The following is a 24,353-nucleotide window of genomic DNA, read 5'->3' on the forward strand; positions in this document are numbered from 1 at the left end:
TCTCCAGCACATCTTGTTTTATTTCTTTAAGTAATCTTACCATTATAATCAGTTGCCTCATTTATTCGTTTCCAAATAAATTTCCTTCTGAAACACAAGATCCGGAAGCAGAAATCCTGTGTGACCCGCTCGCCACACCCAGGAGAGTGTGCGAAGTGTGTGACATACGCTAGGTCCTCAGTACTTACGGACTAAGTGACCAAGTTAAAGCTTTAAAGATAAATGAGACATTATATGTTAATTAAAATTATTTTGAAAAGATAAATGAGAGTTTTTAAAGAAGAACAACATGGGCAGGCGTTCTAGTCTGAGACAACAGAAGAGCATATGTAATCGGCACTGAGGGATAAAATAGCTTTGGACTGTGCGGAAGAAGCCAACCGTAGGCAGACACAGGGAAGGGGATTCTGTGCCCCAGAGGGAAGCTCATTCCCGCAGGGACAGAGCGGCGATGGGAAGGTTCTAGCCGCAGGTGAAAACACGCTGAGACAGGAGCATGACGAGTGCAGCGGAAGCCGCAGGGGTGGAGATGACGGGAGGAGAGGCGCTCGACAGCAGGCTAAAGACTTTTAATGAAAGCCAGGTTGTCCTCTGGGTTTGTCAGACGCCCTGTGGGATGGCGTGGTTGCACTGGGGCACAGAGGAATCAGAGTCCAGGAGAATACTGAGGAGTTTTAGGGATCTCAGGCACTGTGTCACTAGGGTGTCAACAAAGATGGTGTCATTAGCCATGACCATAAGGAACCAAGAGACATTTTAAGGAATCAGTCGGGTTCTGATGAGAGCCCTCCTGTTTACCACAGACTGCATTTGTCCTGGCTGTATCCTCACAGGACGGGGAGAGAGCCACAGAGCTCGAGGGGATCTCTTATAAGGGTGCTAACCCAATTCATGAGGGCCCCGTTCTCATGAACTAATTACGCCCCATACCCCACGTCCTCATACCATCACACTGGCAGTCAGCCTAGGAATTTGGAGGGAACACGAACATCCCATGCATCGCAGTGACCTTGACCGTCCCTTTCCTCCCACGACCCCTGACTGTACTTCGCGGTTAGTTCTCCTGCCATCCCATCATTTCTGGGCTGCATCTTCCATCCTTGTGACTCACACTGCATTCGAATTTCTGTTGTTCACAGGCAGGAACCCGAACTGGCTCGGCCCACAATGTGCAGACTTTCCTAAGTCTGCAGAGACTTAGGAAAGGAGACCCAGAACAAAAACACATGAATGAAACCAAGTTATTTGATTGTTTTTGAGGATTTTGAGGTATTGAAAACAGATAAGCTTTCTTCTGAGTATACAGTTATTGCAACTACTTTTTTTTTTTTTTAAGAAACAGAAAGTAAGTGCAGGGTGTTGGTGGGGAGAGGGCAGAGGAAGAGGGGGAGAGAGAGAATCTCAAGCAGACTTTCTGCTCAGGGCAGAGCCCCACACGGGTCTTGATCTCAGAACCCTGAGATCACGATCTGAGCCGGGATCAAGAGTCAGACGCTCAACCGACTGAGCCACCCAGGTGCCTGCGACCACATTTTAGCTGGCTCCCAAGCAGAAATCGCTACATTCAGAATTAATGTTACCAAAAAGCAACTTAAATAAAAGTAGGATGCCAGCCCCTTCTGCTCCATGACCCCCAGTATTCCTGTAGTTTAAACCAGAGCAACAATCTCAAAGTCATGCATAGGACAGATACCGATATATGCACAGCAAATAGATGAGATTTCATTCAAACATCACAGGAGGCCCTCCGAGATAATAGCTGGGCTGTAACATAGCAGATAAGAGAGACAAATTGCTACAGAACTTGGAAGTCCAACTATTTTTTTTTTTTAAGAAGTGCTTAATTGATACAGCATGTAATAGGACATGTCCTCCTGGAGTTAATGAAATTTAGATCATAGGACTCACACGGTGAGGTCATCTGCAAATCAAGTTTCTAGATAACATTTTTGAAAATGACTCATGTTACCAGAAGTGCTGTGGGACAAAGGACTGCCTGTGTTATCCCGGAAGGGCATTCTGCTTGTCAGGAAACAAAGCTGCTGGAAAACCGACCATATGTTACCTATAAAACACTGCTTTGTGCTGACTTCCTAGCAGTGGAGGAAAAGAAGAAACTTAGAGACCATGACAAAAAATCTGGTGGAGGTGGAGGAGGGTTGTAACCCCAGAATCCAACCACTTCTCTTCTCCTCCAGCACCATCTCACCCCTGGGGCTCTGCGGTGGCTTTCTGTCTCCTTATTTTCCCTCTTCAGGGTCTGTTCTTGTCACAGCAGCCAGAGTGATCCTTTTAAAACCAAAGTCCTACTTATGTTCCTATGCAGAACTCAACAGATGCCCCACCCCATGCAGAAAAGCCGCTGCTGTGGCTTCCAAGACCCTATAATCCGTCAGCATCCACCACTTCCACACACTCATACACATGCACACATGCACGTACTCATACACACGTACCTTTGACCTCAGCCTGCGATACTCTTCCCCTCACCCATGGTCTGCTTGTCGCCCTTGAACAACACCAGGCGTGTTCCTCTCTTATGGCCTTCACTTGAGCTGTTCCCTCTGCCTGGAACACTCTTCCCTAGGATACCCACTTAGCTGACTCCTTCAGCCTTCCTGAAGTCCGTGTTCAAATGTCAGCTCCAAGACCTACCCCATCCTCTCTATTTAAAATTGCAACTTGCTGCTTCCCTTTCACCCTCTCCTTTGTTGCCACATTTATTGACAGGTGTCTGTCTCCCCTGCTAGAACATACACCCCATAATCACAAGCTTTTTCATGTATTTTTCCCACTCCTATGTCTCCATAGCCTAGATCAGTACTTAGCATTTAGTAGATGCTCAATAAACATTTATTGACTAAATGTCTCAAGGGGAAAGTACAGTTGGGCAGAAAATAGTTTCCTGAGTTTCTAAAACTCTAAGCCCACAGACAAGAGAAAGGAGAGGGTGCAGACAAAATGCGTGGGAGAAACTGGAAAGGGGGAAGGAGTCTTCCCTACCCACATACTAGAATAACGGCTGAGCGGATTGAAGGAAACTGATGAAACCTGAGTTTAGTGAGTTCTAGAGAGTGAACCCGATGCTTTGCCTCATGGACAGAGCCCCAGGGAAAAACTCAAGACCACTGACGGGGGATGCCCAGGGTTGCATCTGTGCAGAGGGGATGAAAAACAGCCTCTCTGAGAGGTGTTTACCCAGGAGGGAGTGGAGCAGCAGACAGAGGTGTGGGACTGAAGACAGCCCCAAGGAGTGGACGGGAAGGAGAGAGGTCTCGGCGGCAGCCTGTGTGTCCAGATGTCCCCCCCCACACACACACCGCCCCCCTCCCACACGTCCACATAACCCCGAGAAAGTGCAGTGAACCCTAGAGACTGATTGGATTTTTCCCGCCACCCCATTGGGATAAAGATAGAAATTTGAGTTATGTAAAGATAAAATTCCATTTCCTGCACTCCAAAGCTCCAATATGCCTGGTTTTATGTCATGTCAAAATGATCACTAATATACCAAGGAATGGAATGGGTTTCAAAGACATTTTGGTCACGTGCCAGGCAGAGTCCAACTTTGTCCCCAGCCTGGGACAGGCACTGTTTCCTCTGCTGACCTTGGGTGCACTTCTGCAGGGAAATTAGAGAAGCGTTAGGTGGCTGCACATAGCCGAGTAATTGCCATGGCAACCAAAGGCCCATCACCTGAGCTTTATTCAAACTGCTTTCTCAGGAGTGAATTGTTGCACCCAAACTCAGAAAAATGGAAGATGGAAAATTCATCTTCTCCCTCTCTTTCTCGTCCTTTTTTATGTTTTAGTACTGGACGTCTAAGAGCGGCCCGTCCCATCTCTTCTAAAATTACTCAGAATGCTTTTTTCTTTCCATCTCTGATTCGTGGTCTGATTCATGGATCTTTGCACTTGATGAGGTGAGGGATTGGGATAGAATGAGCACACGGCAGCTCCCTCGGGGGCTCACCCTGCCATGTCGCACGTTGGAAGGCTGGCAGAATGACGATGTGTCCCCAAAGAGGCCACAGCAGAGCAAGTACATCTCTGGTCTGTTGAAGGGGATCCACAACCCTGTCATTCTATTGTCTGGAGAGGGAAGTTGTCATGTCAGACTGTTTCTGGACGTGGCGTCGTGTTAATGAATAAATGATGACTTGTCCAGATTCTTGTGGATTTTATTTCTCTCTGATCTATCATTTAAAGTAGAAGACAATAAACATGAAATCATGTGGAATACAGTTCAGGTGATGGGCTCCTAGGTTGCTATGGCGATCACTCTGCAAATCAATGTCCCTTCTAAAAACACTTCTAACACCTTAATAAGCCTCAGCATCAACCACAGAACATGCCTACAATGTTTATGCCTGGGACCCTTCCCCAGGATCTGACTTAGTGGAGATCAATATAGGGCCTAGGAATTGTAGGGTTTAAAAATTTTTTTAATTTAAATTCAATTAGCCAATGTGCAGGACATCTTTAGTGTTTGATATAATATTCAGTGATTCATTCGTTGCATGTAACACTCAGTGCTCATCACAACACGTGCCCTCCTTAATACCCATCACTGCATTATCTCGTCCCCCTGCCCACCTCCCTTTCGGCAACCCTCAGTCTGTTTCCCAGGGTCACGAGTCTCAGGTGGTTTTTAAAAAAGCACACCCTTCCCCTGGCGATTCTCATTTAGATGGGCTTCACACCACCCTGGAAGAAATACCACCCACCCAGAATCTTCCCCCGTGAGTAAAGTTGGGCTGTTTGAGTACAGCTTTGGTTGACATGCCGGTGAGTCTCCGCTGACATTGGGGTAGGAAACCGCAGCTGCAGTCGGGTACGCTACTTAATTAGGTGCTCTTGAGCTAGTTGCATATCCTCAATTTTCTTACCTGTGTTAAGACATAGATCTCCTCTTACACAGGGGAAATCTGGATAGCTTATGAGTGAGAACCTAATACAAAATTACTACAGCCTGAATATCAAACATAGGCACAGGCAGACAAAGAAAATTCGATTCCAGACTGGCTCATATTAAAATAGACATTACTTCTGCAAAAAAAAACTTTTAATAATGATTTGGGAGAAAAGATGCCCATGCTCATGTGAAAAAAAAGCCCAGTCTCCTAGCTTGATGTTGAGATTGCAAAAAAGAAATGGATTTTCTATCTTCATGTCTCCAGAGCTGCTGTAATAAGAAGTCATTTAGGTTTTATGGAAACTTTTGTTACTTTGCCTTAAGGGTACCTACATGCATGTGTATCTTGGTCTGAAAGACATAAAATCATTACATATATGGTTATATTGGGCTACAGAGTAGTGGATGGAATTGAATTAATTGCGGGAATTTAATTAAACCTATTGGTTACTATCCCTTGAAAAAGAGCAACCTGTGGGTCAGTTATATCATAGAGACAAAATTACCTGGTTTACAAAGGAAAGAAAAAATTCGATCATAGAATTTTAGGTTGGAAAAACCCTAAGAGAGGCTCCATTCCTATTATTTACACTCGCAGATTTTTATTTTCACACCTGGGCAAAATTCTCAGCACCACCTGGATCCTTGCATGGTTCTGGGGTGATCCAGAGTGATCATAGGTCTACTTGAATTCAAGTATTTTTGTCATTTAGACTTTGTTGCTTCTTCATTTTTCAGTATTTGGATTTGACTTCTACAAGTACATTTCAGATTCTGCTTGCTTTCTTGTTTGTTTTGTTTTGCTTTAGAGAATGGGGCCAGATGGAGGGAGTTGTTTGAACTAACAGAAAAACAAGCTGATAACCAGGACTTTAGCGCGCACACACACACACACACACACACACAAAAGTAGGGGATAATAGGGCAAGATTAGCTCTGCTGCTCTAACAAAATATGTACACTAGGTGGCTTAAAGAACAGGTATTTATTTCCTATAGTTCTTGAGGTTGGGAAGTCCAAAATTAGGGTGCCGGCAAATTCCATTCATGGCGAGGGCCCTCCTCCTGGCAGAGAAGCATGCCTTCACACTGTGTTGAGAGAGTGTGTTGGTGTGTTATTGTCTCTTGCTCATCCTATAAGGGCACTAATCCCATTATGGGGGTTCTATCCTCATGACTTCATTTAACCTAGTCACCTCCTAAATGCCCCACATCCAAATACCATTATATTGGGTGGTTAGGGCTTTCACATATGAATTTTGGGGGGAGCACAAGCATTCAGTCCATAATAATGGCGTTGCACAAAAAGTATTTAACATGGAGGCACACAGGTGGCTCAGTCGGTTAAGGGACTGCCTTTGGCTCAAGTCATGATCCTGCGGTACTGGGATGGAGTCCTGCATCGGGCTCCTTGCTCAGGGACTCTGCTTCTCCCTTTCCCTCTGCCCCTCCACCTCATGCTCACATTCTCTCTTTCTCTCAAATAAATAAATAAAATCTTAAAAAAAAAAAAAAAAAAAACCTATTCAACACCGCTCAGAAGACCTGGTCCCCTGGCGGTGATGGTTTTGAGACAGGCCTTTCAACACTGCGAGCAATGTGCTCATCTGAGACAAAGGGGAGGGACGACACACTTTGTGCAAGCTCTTCTGGCTGTGAAGTGTTATGACTCCACGAGCATCTCGTGCCTGGCCCCTGGTCGTCACTCCAGAAACATGTCTGAATGGGTGATTACATGGATTAGGCGCCCATAAAGAGAAAGAAATCCCTGGGTCTCTACAAGCTTCCAGATCCTGTCTCAAAATGCACACTTTTGAGATAAATTATCCAGGAGCACCTAGATGGTTTAGTCGGTTGGGTGCCTGACTTGGTTTTGGCTCTGGTCATGATTTCAGGGTCGTGGGATCCAGTCCCAAGTCAGGCTTCACAATCAGTGTGGGGTCTGCTTGTCCCTCTCCCTCCCCTATCTGCTCCTCCCCATGCGTGCCCTCTCTCTGTTAAATAAATAAATACACAAAATCTTCTTAAAAATATTTGAGGCAACTGTAAATGGAAGCAGAGAAAGAAGGAAGGAAGGAAGGAGAAAAGGAAAGGAATGAAAAGAAAAAGAACAAAAGAAAGGAAGAAAAGAAATGATCTAGCAAAAAGCACATTGTTATGGGGTATGAGCAAAGCTATGGTAGTGGAATATGGGTCAACTTTTTTCCTTTAGGAATTCTGTTTACATAAACCCAAAAAGCAATACATTTTCCTGAATGTATGATGAAGTTCACTGTTTCTTTTTTCTAGACTTTTCCACAACACCTCAAACGACCCTGGCTAAGGGATCATCTTAGGTGAGTAGATTTCAGTGCCATCTGCTCTGTACTTCATGTTGATTTCAGCCGGCTCTTTGAGCCTCATACAAACTCTGACATTTCCCATTTAACTCTGAGCCCAGTGCCTAGTTCTTTTATATCAACACCCTGTGCTTTGGTTTAACACAGCTGGAAGCAAAGCTATGTCATCTTCACACGCGCTTTTCCGCACATTTCGAGGATTTAACCATAGGAAACCTGCCTATACATAGTCTTTGAGTTACACTGATAGAAGAGACACAATATAATACAGTGCCTGGTACGTAGTGGGTCTTCAGGCAGGGTTTGTTGAATAAATAAATAGCTGCCATCTACATATTCTTCCTGAGACAGGGGCACCTGGGTAGCTCAGTCGGTTAAACATCCAACTCTTTTTTTTTTTTTTTGATAGACAGACATCACAAGTAGGCAGAGAAGCAGGCAGAGAGAGAGGAGGAAACAAGTAGGCAGAGAAGTGGGCAGAGAGAGAGGAAGAAGCAGGCTTCCTGCTGAGCAGAAATCCCCAAGCAGGGCTTGACCCCAGGACCCTGAGGTCATGACCTATGCCGAAGGCAGAGGCTTTAACCCACTGAGCTACCCAGGCACCCCAAACATACAACTCTTGATTTCAGTTCAGGTCACAATCTCTGGGTCATGAGATCCAGCCCTGCCTGGGGCTCCGAGCTCTGCAGGAGTCTGCTTGAGATTCTCCATCTCCCTCTCTTTCTGCCCCTCCCGTCCCCTGTACCTACGCACATGCACACTCTCTCTAAATAAATTAATTAATATTCTTCCCAAGACAGACCTCTGCTTACTGCCTGCTAATGTCCCTTCACGAGCCAGCCATTCCTGGCCCAGATCTCGGAGCCCACGTGTCCACTACAGACAAAGGCGTGGCCCACTATTCACACGGATTCTGCCACACACATAAGAGCCCTGAGTCCTCCCAGCAGGCATCTGTTACTCCCATGTGGACTTCGGTGTAAACATGGCCCCCGGCTGCCTGTGTATTTTTCCTCTGAGTCAGAGCCCTTTATCAAGGGCACATAAAAGAAGGGGAGGAGGAGATTCATTTTTCCAAGCCCTGCAGGGTGTGCATCCCATGCTTTTCCAATCTGCAGAAGGGAACTTGAGTCTCTCTTTCATGAGAGCATGTCCCCATCCTGACCTTCTGTGCCCGGAGCAGCTTTCTACCTGCACAGGCCACCAAGACTCTGGTTCTCAAGATTTCCGGAACATCCTCTTTCAGAGGGGGCCGGCCCCATTGAAGGTGATGGGAAAGGACAGACTTCATACAGAGAATGAGACACAGGATCCCCTATAGTGGGTTGACTAACATCTTCCAAATACTCATGTCCTCCTAGGACTTCAGAATGTGGCTTATGTGGAAATAGGGTCTTTGCAGATGTAATTTAGTTAAGATGAGGTCATATTAAAGTGGACTTTAAATCCAATAACTGATGTCCTTGTAAGCGAGAGAGGACACCTATAGACACACAGGGAAGGAGCCCATGTGACAGTAAAGGTGAAGTCCAGAGAGACGCAGCGACAAGCCAAGGATTGCTGGCCACCAAGGAAGAAGCTCTCAGAGTCATCAGGGCCTTGCCGATATCCTGATTTGGGACTTCTTCCTGCAATGTGGGATTCCCCCAAATAAAAGTATATTTTAAAATAAGTCAGCATGGCGCTGGATTTTGTGCGGTGACATTGTAGGTCAACAAAGGCTTGGACCATTATGGGAAGCGGAACTGAGGAGAAGGAAGGAGAAGTTGGAGCACACATGGGGTCAGGAGCAGAACACTGAGCTAGATGTTACCATGTCACACTGGAGGGTTTTGAATTGCCCAGGAAAAGGTTGGAAACATTAAATAGAGGCTTAAGTTGTGGATGCCTTTTAATATTAACTACTGAGGCACCGGGGTGGTGCAGTCGGTTGAGGATCCCACTCTTGGTTTGGGCTCAGGTCATAATCTTGGGGTCCTGGGAATGAGCCCCACATTGGGCTCCCTGCTCGGCAGGCATCTGCCTCTCCTTCTCCCTCTGCGCCTCTCCCCTGCTCCTGCATTTTCTCTCTGTCTGTAAAATGAATGGATAAAATCTTTAAAAAGGAAGAAGGAAAGAAAAGGAATGTTCTCTGACTCTCCTCCAGGGCCACCTCAAATCCTCGCTGCCTTTCTGTTCTGGCACGAGCAGCATGTGAGAGAACCAGACGAGTGCTGCCTGGCCGAGGGATTTGCTCCTCACTCCCACTGGCTGTGGCAGGGGGGTGGGAACAGGGACCTGTTTAAACCACGTCTGCTGGTAAGGAGCAGATACTTCCAAGAGACATCATGGACTCCGCTGGCACCATAAAAATATGTTTATTCCATGCAGTAGGATTGATGCAACTAATATGAGGCTATAAAGATTGTTTCTGTCTTTAAGGCAAATAGAATGGGGCGTTTGGGTGGCTCAGTCCGTTAAGCATCTCACTTCGGTTCAGGTCATAACCTCCGGGTCCTGGAAATCCTTGTCCAGCAGGGAGTCTGCTTGTGCCTCTGCCTCCTCCCCCATTCATGTGCATACATGCTTTCTCAAATAAATAAAATCATTTTTTGAAAAAGCGAACAGAAGACTTTGATTCCCAAATGGTATCTACATAGCAACTTCTAGGATCTTCAGAGTGACTTGCAATTTTAAAAAAAAGCATATGATCCCCTCCATCGTAAATACACCTACACACACACACACACAGATACACCAAGAACCCCAAAGGTGTAATCTGTGTGGCACCGTGTGGGCAGAAATGGATGTGTGAACAAAGTCAGCCCAGAAAGTGTCTCAAAACACGTATTCATCCTCCCACCCCCTTCCAAACACATTGCGTTGAGTTTACAGCTTTGAAAATGTAATTAACACTTTTATTCATGGGAGAGTCAGCCCTGAGATTTTTTTTTAACAGGATGTACTAGAAACAGATTCAAATCTCAATGAGCAGTGGTTCACCTGAAGGATAAACTGAGGAGAGCCACCGTTTTCTGGTCTCCTGGGAACCTGGAGACCGTCAAGGGCTTAGATCAACCTTTTTTTGAATCCTGCTGTCATCGCTGTCCTATCCCTGCGTCCCATTTGAAAATTAAAGTGCACCGAGTAGAGCTTCAGGCAACAGCACGGTGAAAGCCCAGGAAAGCTATTTAAAAAGAGAGAAACTAAAGCTTTTTGGCTCTTGGCTGGGCTAACGTCACCAGCCCCGCTCCCAGTCTGGGGATCTGCTAGAGCAGTGCCTCTGCCAAGGTGGCTGCTTTCATGATGTGAGCTTAGGGCTGCCGCGGGGCTCCTCCCGCCCTCAAATGTCTCCCATATCATTCTGCCATGATGCCCGAGATCTCAAATGAAATTACAAGTATTCTACTCAGGAGGGAGAAACGCATAAAGCTGCCAACATTCAAGAGCGGTTTTGGCATCCTCTTGAGGGAAGAAGACAGAACTGGCAAATATTGGGGAAGGGATACAAAGGTCTAGAACAGGAGGTGCTGCTGGGCAGGGCAGGGCAGAACCCGGAGACCTGAGCAGCAGGAAAGGAGGCGGGCTGAGCCAGGGTGGGAGGGGGAGGCGAGGGAGGCACTAAACAGGGCAAACTCCACCCACTTAATTCTTCCACCTCGAGCTGAGAAAATAGAAGGATGGTGTGGGTACTGCTGGCAAAACCACAGGCTAAATTATAGACCTTCGCCCTGGAATAGCTGCTTTGTGTGAAAATGTGAGGGACATGTTATTTTTATATTAAAACAAATACAGATACGCTTTGGGGTTAGTTGCAAGATCCACGTGGCTATTTTAAAGAGAACAAACCAGAAGGCTCCAGCCTCAAATGTCATGCTCGCTGGGGACCTCTTGGGGTGACTTTCTCAGCTCTGCCACCTCGCTGGCCCCTGTTAGTGAATGTCACCAAGCACCTGGAAAGGCTGCTGGCTAAAAAGCTTCAAGGACATGAAACTAAGGAGCCTTGTCCTGGGAAATCAAGAACACAGGGCAAGTCATGAGAACTTGTGTTGTTTTCAATGGAAGTTCCCGAGAAAAAAAAATTTTTTTTTTCGATTGACATCCTGTCAGGGGCTATAAAACCAGCCTAACCCCCTGTTAAGCCTGGCCGGTCAGCATGGAGGGGGTGTATTGCCTCCTGTTTCTGTCAGAGTCATTTGTGACTTCCTCCTGTTGTCTTTCAAATGAATAAACCTCGTACATGCTTAGTCACTGTAACGTAACTAAGATGTGCTCGGTGCTGTTTGAGGTGACCGTGTCCAGTCACAGGAAGTTGAACACATTCAGCTTTGCCTTCCAGGGAGTGTCTACGTTATTAGAAGGCTGCCTGGTTGGGAAGGTGGAAATGTACTGGTCTAGTGGGGAATAGACGCATTATTTCCTCCTTTGGTCTCTTACCAGCTGTGTAGCTCTGGGGGGACCATTTTATGTCTCTGAACTTTGTTTCTCATCTGTCCAATGGGGATCTGAATTGCTGGACCGCCAGGCCCACAGGGCTGCTGACAGTGGCAGAGAAGATCATACAAGCACTTTGTGACCTATAGAACTCATGAAAATAGGACACGGGAGACTTCTCATGTGTGTGAACCATTTGTTCCATCTCATCTTTTTTTTTTTTTTTTTTTAAATTTATTTGACAGAGATCACAAGTAGGCAGAGAGGCAGGCAGAGAGAGGCTCCCTGCTGAGCAGAGAGCCAGATGTGGGGCTCCATCCCAAGACCCTGGGATCATGACCTGAGCCGAAGGCAGAGGCTTCAACCCACTGAGCTGGGCACCCCTGTTCCATCGCATCTTGACGTTTATCGCATTCACGGGGAGCTCTTTCCTTGTCATCTACTTTTGCCAGTTCACCTGTTCTTAACTGGCTTAAAGGAGTTAGCACACCAAGAGGCTGAGATTCCCAGGTCTTTTTCAAAAAAAAGAGAGAGAGAGCATGCAAGGGGGGTGGGAGGGGCAGAGAGAAGGGAGAGAGAGAAACTCAAGCAGACTCCTCGCTGAGCGTGGAACCTTATTTTGGGCTCAATCTCGGGACCCTGACATCCCAACCTGAGCCAAAATCAGAAGTCAGTCGCTCAACCGACTGAGCCCTCCAGGTGCCCCTCCTTCCAGCTCTGCATTTTACTTTCCAGATGACCTTGGGAATGGTAGGTAATTCCTCTGGGGTTATTGCCAGGAAAATGGGAATCATGTCAGTTAATTTGTAGAGTTGTAAAGATTACAAGCAGTGGGCACCGAATCCATAGTAATGACCTCTCATTCTGGTGTTCTCTCTCCCCACCTCTGTTCACAAGTATATCATGAGGGTCTTGAAAGGTAGTCGGAATCTTTCAATTTGAAGTCCTCTCTCCAAAGGAAGCTGGAACATCTCCCACTGGAGATTTACTGGATATCTCTCATTTGAGTTGTAGTAACAGGTAGATTCTTGAATAGATATAAGGCTATTTAGATTATCTATTTCTTCTTGAGGAAACTTCAATAGTTTGTCTTTTGAGAAATCTAAAGGTAAAGGTGCTCTTAGAAACCACTTAGCAGGACACCTTGGTGGCTTAGTCAGTTAAGTGTCTGACACTTGATTACCACTGAGGTCATGATCTCAGGGTCATGAGATGGAGTCCGGCAGCCAACCCCATGTCAGGCTCTGCACTTAGTAGGGAGCCTGCTTGAGATTCTGCCTCTCCCTCCACCGTTCCCTGCCCATACTCTCTCTCTGTCTCTCAAATAAATAAATCTTTAAAAAAAAATCCTAGCAAATTGGTTTTCAAACTTTAGAATACATCAGAGTAACCACCACTTCCCCCTAGACACTAATTTTAATGTTGTAATAAATACTATAATGGAAAAAAACTGTAGCCTGGGGTAAGGATTACTGTTTTTATTTCCCCCAAATTCCTGTCTCATGAAATACAAAATATCATATAACTAGAAGCCCTGCATTTGTAAAAAGATAGCAATCTTGTTAAGAACACTACTTGTTGCAAACCATGATTAATGAAGCACCATCTGTGATATTCAGTGCGCTACTCGTGAGTTGGAGCCATCTAGGCAATTTTTATGCTTTTGAATGCGAATGGGAGGACAAAAGGGTGAATCCACGAAGTGTGGCATAAACTATCTGATTGGTTGCATGTACTATGCAGCTGAGAAATTTTTATTTATTATCTAGTATAAGGGTATTCATTTTCACACTCTCCCCAGAAAACTTAATTTAAAATTTATATCCAACTTTATATTCTCCAGCTGATCCTAAACATTGCCTCTACATAAATTCTTTTTTTTTTTTAATTTTTATTTGTTTGACAGACAGATCACAAATAGGCAGAGAGTCAGGCAGAGTGGCGGTGGGGGGGGGGATGCAGGCCCCCCACTGAGCAGAGAGCCCGATGTGGGGCTCAATCGCAGGACCCCTGGATCATGACCTGAGCGAAGGCAGAGGCTTTAACCCACTGAGCCACCCAGGCACCACCTCTACATCAATTCTTACAAAACACTTGCCTCCTCTTCAACCTGAACTCAGGTAAAGCTTGAACTCCTTAACTGTGGACTCGAAACCTTCTGTTCCAATTCTTCCTAGGCCTCCAAATTTTGCTCTCATGCCTAGCCTGCTCCTGCTGCTACTGCCCAGCTCCATCCCGACAAATTCATATTCTAGTGGCCCCCAAATGTGTTTGCCCATTAACATTGCCTGGAAGGCCCCTCCCTAACTTCTCTGTCCTCTGGCTGCTCAGAATCCTTCACCTGACATTCATATAGCATGGTATAGCCTTTCTTATCCTTGTAACTGATTCAGGTCTTTACATTTAATGTGTGTGTGTTTTAAAAAAATATTTTATTTATTTATTTGACAGAGAGAGATCACAAGTAGATAGAGAGGCAGGCGGGGGTGGGGGGAGCTGGCTCCCTGCTGAGCAGAGAGCCCGATGAGGGAATCGATCCCAGGACCCTGAGATCATGACCTGAGCCAAAAGGCAGTGGCCCAACCCACTGAGCCACCTAGGCGCCCCTAATGTGTCTTTTGTAGGTAGTTTGTATCTGGGTCTTTCTTTCTTTCTTTCTTTCTTTCTTTTTTTTTTTTTTTTGACCAGTCTGAAAATCTCTGCCTTTTAACTGGGGATAACCATATTTCATTTAGACCAGACTATGGACTGAATTGTGCCCTCCCAAATTCATCCGTGAAGCCCTAACCCCCTGATACATTCGGGGACAGAGCCTTAAAGAGGTCAGAAAGGCAAAATGAGCTCATAAGGTTGAGACCTTTATTCAGTACAGCTGGTGCCCTTATAAAACAAGAAAAACATAGCAGAACTCTCTTTCTCTCTGTCACGAGAGATCCCAACAAGAAGGCAGCCATCTACAAGTCAGGAAGAGAGCTCTCACCGGGAACGGAATTGGCTGACACCTTGATCGTGGACTTTCCCAGGCTCCAGAGCTGTAAGAAAATAAATTTCTGTTGTTTAAGCCACCGCATCTGTGGTGGGCTTATTATGGCAGCCTGCGCTGAGACAGGCCATTTACATTTAATACAATTATGGATATGGCTAAGTTTAAATCCACCATACAGTTTGTTTTCAGTTTGCGCCATCTCTTCTTTGCTCCCTTTTCCCTTTTTCGTCTTCCTTTGTCACCTGCATGGTACAGGCACGCTGCTGTGGGACTTCAGAGGTAGGGGACGTTTATTCTGCCCAACCAGGGTGTGCTTCCTGAGGGAGCTGGTTCTGAAGGGATCCTAAGCTTTCATACGGTTATTCTCAAATGCTGAGAACTAGTAATTATGTTTGGTGGCAGAAAGGGAAGGTGGGAAAAGTGTGGAATTCCAAGTAGATTTGAACCTGACCCCAGGACACCGCAAAGAACTGAGAGAGTTCAATTTATAACAAAAATCCATTGGCCTTCACGTGCTATGCATAGTTCTTGAAGTTTTTGGAAATTAGTAACTCGGCCTACATATAACTTTGAAAGTCTTTTCTTGGGCAAAAAATGAGCTTCTCTAACTTTTACTCCGCCAATGGCATCCAAAAGTCTTACTTGCACCTGGTTTTTATCTACACCTGTTTGCCACAGAAAAGAAACAAGTCAAAATACAATACAGGAGGTAGCTCTAAGATATAAAACTAGTGAGAATAAGCACTTCCGATAGGAAAAATTTCCACATGTCTGATCTGGGAGGATAGACTTTTAAAATGCAAAACATCATCATTTCATAATACAAAACATTAAAACTTCCATTATGTTCTTAAGATTTTTTTAATTGAAGTTTAACGGATATAGAACTTATTAGTTTCAGACATACAACATGATGATTCGATATATGTACATATGACAATATGATCACAATAAGGAGTTAAAATCTATCACCTCACATAGTAACAATATTTTTTCAGTGATGAAGACTTAAGATCTACTCTTTTTAGTAACTTTCAAATATACAACACAGCATTACTACAGTGGACAGTTAGGTTCCTTTATGTCCTGACTATTGCAAATAACGCTGTAATGAACATCAGGGTACAAGAGAACTTTTCAAGGTAGTATTTTTTTTTTACGATTTTATTTATTTATTTGACAGAGATCACAAGCAAGCAGAGAGGCAGGCAGAGAGAGAGGAGGAAGCAGTCTCCCTGCTGAGCAGAGAGCCCGATGCGGGGCTCATCCCAGGACCCTGGGATCATGACCTGAGCCGAAGGAAGAGGTTTTAACCCACTGAGTCACCCAGGCACTCCACAAGATAGTATTTTTCCTTCCCTCAAATAAATACCCAGGAATGGAATGTCTGGATCATATGACTATTTTAATTTTCTGAGAACTCTCCATACTATTTTCCATAGTGGCTGCACCAATTTACATTCTCACCAACTGTGCACGGGAGTTCCCTTCTCTCCTCATCCTCACTGACACTTGTTATTTCTCATTCTATAATAATAGCCATTCTAACATGTATGGGATAATCTCTCATTGTGGTTTTGATTTGCATTGCCCTGATGATTAGTGATGTTGAGTACCTTTTCATGGATCTGTTGGCCATCTGTTTATCTTCCATGTAAAAATATCTCTGTAGGTTCTCTACCCATTTTTTATCAGATTTTTTTTTTGCTATTGTGTTGTATGAGTTATTTATATATTTTGAATATTAACCCCATATTAGATATATGATTTACAAATATTTTTTCCTGTTATGTAGGTTGCTTTTTCATTTTGTGGATCATTTTCTTTGCCGAAGCTTTTTAGTTTGATGTAGTCCCACTGGTTTATTTTTCTTCAATTGCCTATGCTTTTGGTGTCAGGTGCAAAAAATTGCCAAAACCGATGTCAAAGAGCTTACTGCCTATGTTTTTTTTTTCCTTGAAATTTTATAGTTTCAGATATTATATTCAAGTGCTCTGCTCTGACTTGATTTTTGTGCATGGGGTACAGTAGTATTTCAGTTTCATTCATGGATGTGGCTGTTAAGTTTTCCCAGCACCATTTTTTTGAGATTGTCCTTTCCCCCTTTTTCTTATTGCTTTCCATTGATCGGTGTGCCCATTTTTATGCCAACACCGCACTGTTTTGATGACAGCTTTGTAATACAGTTTGAACTCAGGATACGTTACACCTACAGTTTTGTTATTCAAGATTGATTTAACTTCTCAGGCTCTTTTGTGGTTCCAAATCTTAAGATTGGGTTTTTTTTTTTTATTTCTGTGAAAAAAATATCATTGGAAATTTGATAGGGATTGCATTGAATTTGTAGATTGCTTTGGATAGCATGGGTATTTTAACAATATTCCAATTCATGAGCACAAAATATCTTTCTACTTATTTACATCTTCAACGTCTTTCGTGAATGTCTTGTAGTTTTCTTATAGTTTCAGTATACAGGTCTTTTAAAATTGCTTATAATTATGGTTGCCCAACTGTAAATATATTAAAAACTATCAAATGTACACTTTATTTAAGACCTTATTCATTTCTTTGTCAGTGAGAGAGAGAGAGGAAATGCAAGCAGAGTGAGCATCAGGCAGAGTTAGGAGACTCCCCAATGAGCAAGGAGCCCGATCGGACTCGATCCCATGATGCTGGGATCACGAGCTGAGCTGAAGGTAGACGCTCAACGGACTGAGCCACCCAGACATCCCAAATGATACACTTTAAAAGAGAGAATTGTGTGGTATATAAAGAATATCAGAAACTGTTACGTTAAAACTAAAAAAATCTTTTGGATTTGCTAAATGGGAGTTAATAACAACCTCGATGGGAGGAGTTCCAGCAGCAATTGGAGTTGAAGCCAGACTGAAAAGGGCCATGGAACAAGTGAAGTGAAGTACGCAACAAACCTCACCTGCTCTTTCAAGATGTTATGACAAAGGAGATAGGGTAGTGCTCGAAAGGGAGAAGCTTTAAAGGGACCGCGATTTTAGAAAAAGAGAGAAACAATCCTGTAAAGAAGGAAACAAGCTGTTCCATCAGAGCGGCCTGTGAGGTGCGAGGCGTCGGCAGGTGTGGAATCTTGGAGCCCACAGAAACTTGAGTTTCAAATACTGGAGAAGGGTCTGCTTTATCTAAATACAAAAAAAACCTGTCTTCCTAAAATGTGTCTAAGTTTGGCCTTTTCTTCCCTGAGATAAAGTGGTGGTGTTCTCCAAGAGCTTTGTTCTTTACACTCCGCTAAGAAATTACTCCTGACGAGTCAGGATTCGGGGACGGGGAAGGGTCACAGTGCAGAAAATAGTATAGTCCCACACGATTATAATTCAACCTTTAGTAATCTTTGTTCCTTCATCTCAAGAATTTGGCTTTAATATCAAGGATATAAGATCACAGCATCTCTCAGAAATGTTAATTTTTTAGTCAGCCAAAAATAGGATAAATGCCATCTGTGTGGAAAGATGTAGAACTGCCGTAGTTTTCAAATTGCTGAATCAAATTTTTCCCCTAATATCTGAGCCTTGATAACCATTTTGGGAGTCTGGAACATATCCACAGACCATTCCCATTTATCTGTCTCCTGGAACTAAAAACTATCCAGTAACGGTTTCTTAACTCAACTCCATTTCTGGGTTCATTATTTTCCAGTGTTGGGTCCTACCACAGTATTTCGGAAATCTTTTGTTTTTCAGAATGCTTAAACTCAACCCCAGCTGAAAGCTCTTGATAGGAATCCCTCATGTTAAGGAAGAGTTAGTGGTGGAAACCACATTAAAAGTGTAGTGATGTGCCCTCTTTATGAATTTTCTTATCTCTAGGCCATAAATGATGTTGGGTGCTTTGACGCTGGGACATGTCATTCAGAAACGTAACAGAGCAATGAGAACCATAGAGGACTGGTTCGGACTTGACCTATTTGGGAAGGAAGACCTTCCAACCCCAGCAATTACTGTGTTGGCTGGGATCTTGCCAGTTTCTTCTTTTCATCAGTGGGAAGCTCAATGATGTTAATTTTGGTGGAGCAATTTGTAACTTGAACTTTTTAAGCCAGGGCAGAAGACAACTGGTTACCTTCCTTCTACGGAAATGTTGGCACCGAAGCCAGAGACACAGTCCAGAAATAACTATTACAAAGATGTATCTAGCTCCGGCTGCACAGTGTTCTTTTCAGCCATCGTTCCGCCGGGAGCCGTCCTGACTCATTCTTTGCATTGCTCTTCACACTGAATTAACATAAACTCCAGACAAAAATAGCTCCATGTTACCTTAGGAATACTGACTCATTTATTTTTTGCTGTGTTAATATTCCCATACTATCCAGTTTTATTAATGCATAGAACATTCATTTGAAAAGGGCGTAGCTTTATTTACAGGAGAAACCCTGAGGTGATCTCTCTGGAGGGCGAAGAGCACGTCCTCAGGGGGCCCATATTATCTGCATTTGAATCCCAGCTCTGCCACTTACACGCTTTATAACCCTGAGCAAGTTCCTTGACTTCTCTGTGCCTCATTTTTCTACCAAGGAAGACAGGAGTAACAGCACCTTCTAGGACTGCAGCAGGAATCAAAGGAATAATCCCCATCGAGTGCTTAGAACCGTACTGGGCACATACAACATCCTCCATAAATGCAAGCTGCTGTTAGTGCTTATTTTAGCTTAAATGATTCACATGACAGAATTTCAACCTAAATATTGAATACAGTATTAGGACATTGGATGGCACTTGAGGAAATTCTCATGAACTAAAAAGCATGTCCTGGAGAAGCAGGTAAAAAAGCACACGAACAAGGTCTTGGGTTCTAGTTGTGACCATACCACGGCCCGGCAGTGCGACCCCAGGCCTGGCTTTGGTCATCTGTGCCACAAAGACCTTCAACTACAAATCCTCTGAAGTCCCTGCCCTCATTCCTCAAACTCCCAGCTTTTCCAGCTAATCTGAACAGAAACAAGTATCTGTAAAATAATTTTCATGACATTAAAAACCGAAAGAATAATAGTGAGGGGTCCCACAGTCCTAAATCTGACTGAGTGGCTTTGTCCCTTTAACACATTTCCTTGTGTGAATGCATGGATGAGAATTCCACTAAATATGGGAGGAGACGAGTTTAAGAGTCTTTCCAGGATTTTGCAGTGCAGGGTCTTGGGATCTGGCCTAACCTCCAGGCTGACCGCAGGTGGGGCTCTGGGCTTGTGACTCTGTTTCTAATACCGATAGTCTTATATTGATAATATGATAGCCTGTAAATAGCTTCTCAGGGAAATTCAAAATTGGCGATACATCAAGTAAAATTAAAATAACGATTTGATTTCTAAGGTCACAGGACTTCTGAAAAACTTCTTTTAGCTGAGATGTCTAAGATAAAAACTCATGAAGAATGACAGAATATTGGTGTATTACACACTGATTTATTTTAAAGCATAATATATAAGAAAATGTGTAGTGTCTTGTAAAGCCTTTGAGAAACAGTTTTAAATACAATTTTTAAGTTCTAAATAAAGTCTCTAACTGGGATGAATATACACATTTTTACCCAAAGAACTGTGATCTTTATGGTGACTTCAGACCTCTGAAGCTACATGTTAGCTAATGGCCAGCTTAACATTAAAAATATGCATTGTAAAAATTCGAGGAAATTCATGAAAATGTTTTGTAAACATTTTTATAAACATCTACCACATAATGTGGGAGAAGTTTTCACGATCTATTTACAAACATTAAATCCTATCTTTTATAATACTATACAAGTTATTATTAATAAGTTTGCTTATGAATTCTTATGTAAACTCCAATACGTCTTCTTCATTAGTATTAAGCACAGGTCTGTATAGCATGCATATATATATATATATATATATATATATATATATATATATATATATATATATAAACATACTACTTTTCCCATTGTGTAATGCCCCCTCATATATATCCTATGCCCGAGAATATACTTGGTCTGTGGGACAGTCAGAGCATAGCAAAATGCTGCTTTAGCTGTTTAATTAAGTGTTGGGTATCCACATGATCTGGAAATGCTGCTTCTGACTTTTGAGCAGCAACATAGCTTCTCTGCAGATCTCCAATCTGTAAGAAATACCAGAATAAGACCACAGGATGAGACCAGGAAAAAATGAGTAAGAAAGTTAAAAAAAAAGTACTACCTTACACCATAGAAAATTAAAGGATTTAAGGGTAAATTGCTTGGATTATGCCACTTTAATTTTAAAATTCTTTCACCTAGATTACAATTCAATCTTGAAAAACAGGAGAGAAATAAAATATCCAATTACAATTATCCAAATAATTTCTGCTCCACTACAACTGTCTAGTTATGAATTCATAAACCTTGTTTTCTTTTCCTATCACAGGTAATATTATAAAAATAAGATAACATCTGCATTCTACAATAGCCAGCTCTGTATAGTTTCCAAAAGCCCTTGGACAACTATTTGTAATGTGCCATAAAGATACTGTGGTTAGGGCATTATCTTTTAGACAGAAAATTCAAGCAAAAACGATTGTACATAAGATAAAATAACACGCTCAGGGAGGTTTTAAACGGAGCTAGCCACGTAATGTGGGAGAAGATATCTGTCTTTAGAAGTTTATTAAGGGTATCTGATTTTCAATAAAGCTGGCATTAAAGTCCAGTCCCAGAGAAAAGCACACAGTATCTGGATCCATCTGAATAGATCTGGATTCACGCATACGTTTACAAAAAGTGAGAGCTTTTTAGTATGTGCATGCACACAAAACCTAGATAATTCAATTCTGGCAGGGTTTTTTTGTTTTGAAACACGCAGTACATATTAAAAACGTAAATTTCTTCTTTTAAAAAACTAGTAGCATTTCTTTTTAACATACCATTTTATTTTATTGAAAATACAGCATTTTGCTTAAAGAAATATCTCATTTGAGTTATATATTATTAAAATGTGATAAAGTAAAAAACAGTTATCAAGTCTTTGTGGTTTAAGTACATGGCCATGCAGGGCAGTGGAAAACGCATGGGGATTGTTGGGTGCTGGGTATAAATTCTGACCCCGCCAGGGTCATGCGACTCTCGGGAAGCCTTAGAAGCTCAACCAGCCTTGGGTTCCTTTAGAACGTAAGCTGCATGAGGTAGAGGTTTTGTTTTATTCACAGCTGACATCCTTTGTGCTGACAACAGTGCCAGAGGCACATAGCAGAGGCTCAATAAATGAAACATCAGTTGTATGAAAAAAACGAATCAGGAAGGCCGACCTACATGACAGCTGGTTGGGAGAATCAGAGAGGGTGTGTAGAGTCCCAGGAATAGTGGCTGGCACTTGACAAGCCCTCAAAAATGACCCCTTAGAAATGACTGCTTGGTTCCAAAGCAGAAATGAAAGTGAGGATGGCTTCGTGTTTGTGCTTTGAAAAATGACCTTTTCATAATGTCTTCTGAGTGTCTTTACACCAGCAAACACTTTTAGCCATTTCCTTACCCTTCAAACTTACTTTCCATGTTAAAGGAAGATTTCTCAGTAAAAATTAGTTATTAGATACCTTTTATTGTTGTTCTTATTGAAAATGGCGTGATTCCTTTTAGCTCTTGCATATTAACTGACTTGAAACATAGTATTAAGTTGTATTTTTCCCACATTGTTCATAGCTAAGATAGCTTTCATTGATACCCCTAATTTTATAGCAATTATGGCAGAGCCTTGATGGCAATATGGTCTACAATAAAATACAAGATTTCTTTGCTATAAAAATAAAACCCAATTACTAAATCCTTCCTCGACCAGGAGTTACTAAATGAGTATTTTTTTCAGGCCTAAATGTCATATTTTAAAAATAAAATAATTCTGCAATTGATAACAATCTATAAAGCAATCTATAATAGTAAGTTTAGTCCATATTCAGTGATAAATTTCTTTAAAGTTTATTAAACTGTCCCTTGAAGTGAAAGACAGGTGCATACAATATTTAAAAAATCATTTCTTTCAAAACATCATTATAATTTCCTTATTTATCTTTCTCCTTATTTATCTGTAATTCTTTTTTTAACCCAGGGAAGAAAAAGAAACAGACTGGATGATGAGTCGATAAAGAGAATACCTTGTCAGAGACCGTCGCAAAATTAAAATGTGGCTCATACATATGGGGTCCCAAGGATGACGCGGTTTGTAACAGTGCTCTTGCCTGTATTAAAAAAAAAAAAAAAACGGGGTGGAGGGAGAAAACCAAAAGTACATGAGCATCTATCAGCACTATATTTGTGATTTGTTTTGTTTTGCTTTTGGTAAAAGAATCCTTTACCCGAGATAAGACCTTAATAGGGGCGCCTGGGTGGCTCAGTCGTTAAGCGTCAGCCTTCAGCTCAGGTCATGATCTCAGGGTCCTGGGATCCAGCCCCACATTGGGCTCCCTGCTCAGCAGGAAGCCTGCTTCTCCCTCTCCCTGCCTGTGTTCCCTCTCTCTCTCTCTCTGTGTCTCTGTCAAATAAATAAATAAAATCTTAAAAAAAAAAAAGACCTTAATAAATGTGATCCTCTGAGAAATACAGGTGACATTCCTTGTGAAATAGGACTTTCTGAAATACAATTAATACTTATATCTTGCCAAAATTAATGATAAAACTGCTTCAAAATAAGAATCAAATTAAGAGTAGATTTAAAGTCGAGAACCACAGTTCTTAATGACGTTTATATTTCAATATGACAAATCAAAATATAATCCTCTCAATGCTAAAAAAAAGTCTTATTAACCTAGCTTTCATTGCTGATTGATTTCTTAGCCTTCTAATTACCTGTTCTCTAATGCTATAATAACAACAATAAAAAAAAAAAACCATAGTAAATTTCCAAGCCCCCAGTTCAGTGCTGGAAGACAGTGGTAAGTGTTTATAACAGTGCTGACATCAAAATAACAAGTGACTGCAACTGAAAATTACTAGCTTTTTGTTCTTTCAAGTACTCAAAAAACAAAATTTGTATCCCCTATAGGCTCAAAGGATAGTTAGGACCACAAACTCAGCATTCCAAGTTGCTGAGCACCCCTCCAGTTTGTAACTAAACCCAAAACCTCCATCCATGACCTGTGGACATATCTTTTTTTTTGTTTAATGGGAAATAACATATGGGATGGTAGATATTGATTTTTTTTTTTTTTTTAGTATATGTGCTGCCGAAGTGAGCACTTGATTTTTTTTTTAATGATTAGCTATTTTTGTTTTAATCAAGGTATAATTTTAATAATAAAAAAAAGGTTAGTAGCATGAAAACTTTCACCAAAACCTTTCAAATCGGTTCATAGTAGAGCAAGTGTAATAAGTAGGAAACAAAATCACCAACATGGGAACAGAGAAAACTCCCAAAAGCACTTGGTCCATCATAGAACAAGTTCCCATTTTACTTTATTTATTTTTGTTTGTTTTTAATTAATTATCTTTATGAACATATAATGTATTATTTGCCCCAGGGGTACAGGTCTGTGAATTGTGACACACTTCACAGCTGACACACTTCACAGTACTCGCCATGTAAGTTCCCATTTTAGAGTACAGTCGACCCTTGAACAGCACAGGTTTGAACTGCATGGGTCCACTTAGGTGTGGATTTTTTCAATAAGTATAGTACTGTAAATGTACTTTATCTTCGTTATGATTTTCTTAATCACGTCTTATTTTCTCTAGCTTACTTTGTTGTAGAATACA

General features: G+C 42.3%; 1 protein-coding gene across 6 annotated transcripts in view; it reads right to left on the reverse strand.

Annotated features, from left to right (window-relative positions):
- Positions 1-20,063: 20,063 nt before the first annotated feature.
- Positions 20,064-24,353, reverse strand: part of TTC8 (tetratricopeptide repeat domain 8) — a 58,121-nt gene continuing 53,831 nt past the window's right edge. For all 6 annotated transcript variants that reach the window (XM_013057750.2, XM_013057740.2, XM_004739087.3 and 3 more), the window contains 2 exons: positions 22,757-22,840; positions 20,064-20,755 (listed from right to left, as the gene is read on the reverse strand). In XM_013057750.2, coding sequence (XP_012913204.1) covers positions 20,639-20,755; positions 22,757-22,840 — 201 coding nt within the window. In that variant the 3' untranslated portion in view covers positions 20,064-20,638. The remainder of the gene's footprint in view (positions 20,756-22,756; positions 22,841-24,353) is intronic.

The sequence above is a fragment of the Mustela putorius genome, unplaced genomic scaffold (genome assembly GCF_011764305.1).
Source record: "Mustela putorius furo isolate JIRA1106 unplaced genomic scaffold, ASM1176430v1.1 tig00000129_pilon_pilon_pilon, whole genome shotgun sequence".
In the NCBI taxonomy this organism is placed as follows: Eukaryota; Metazoa; Chordata; class Mammalia; order Carnivora; family Mustelidae; genus Mustela; species Mustela putorius.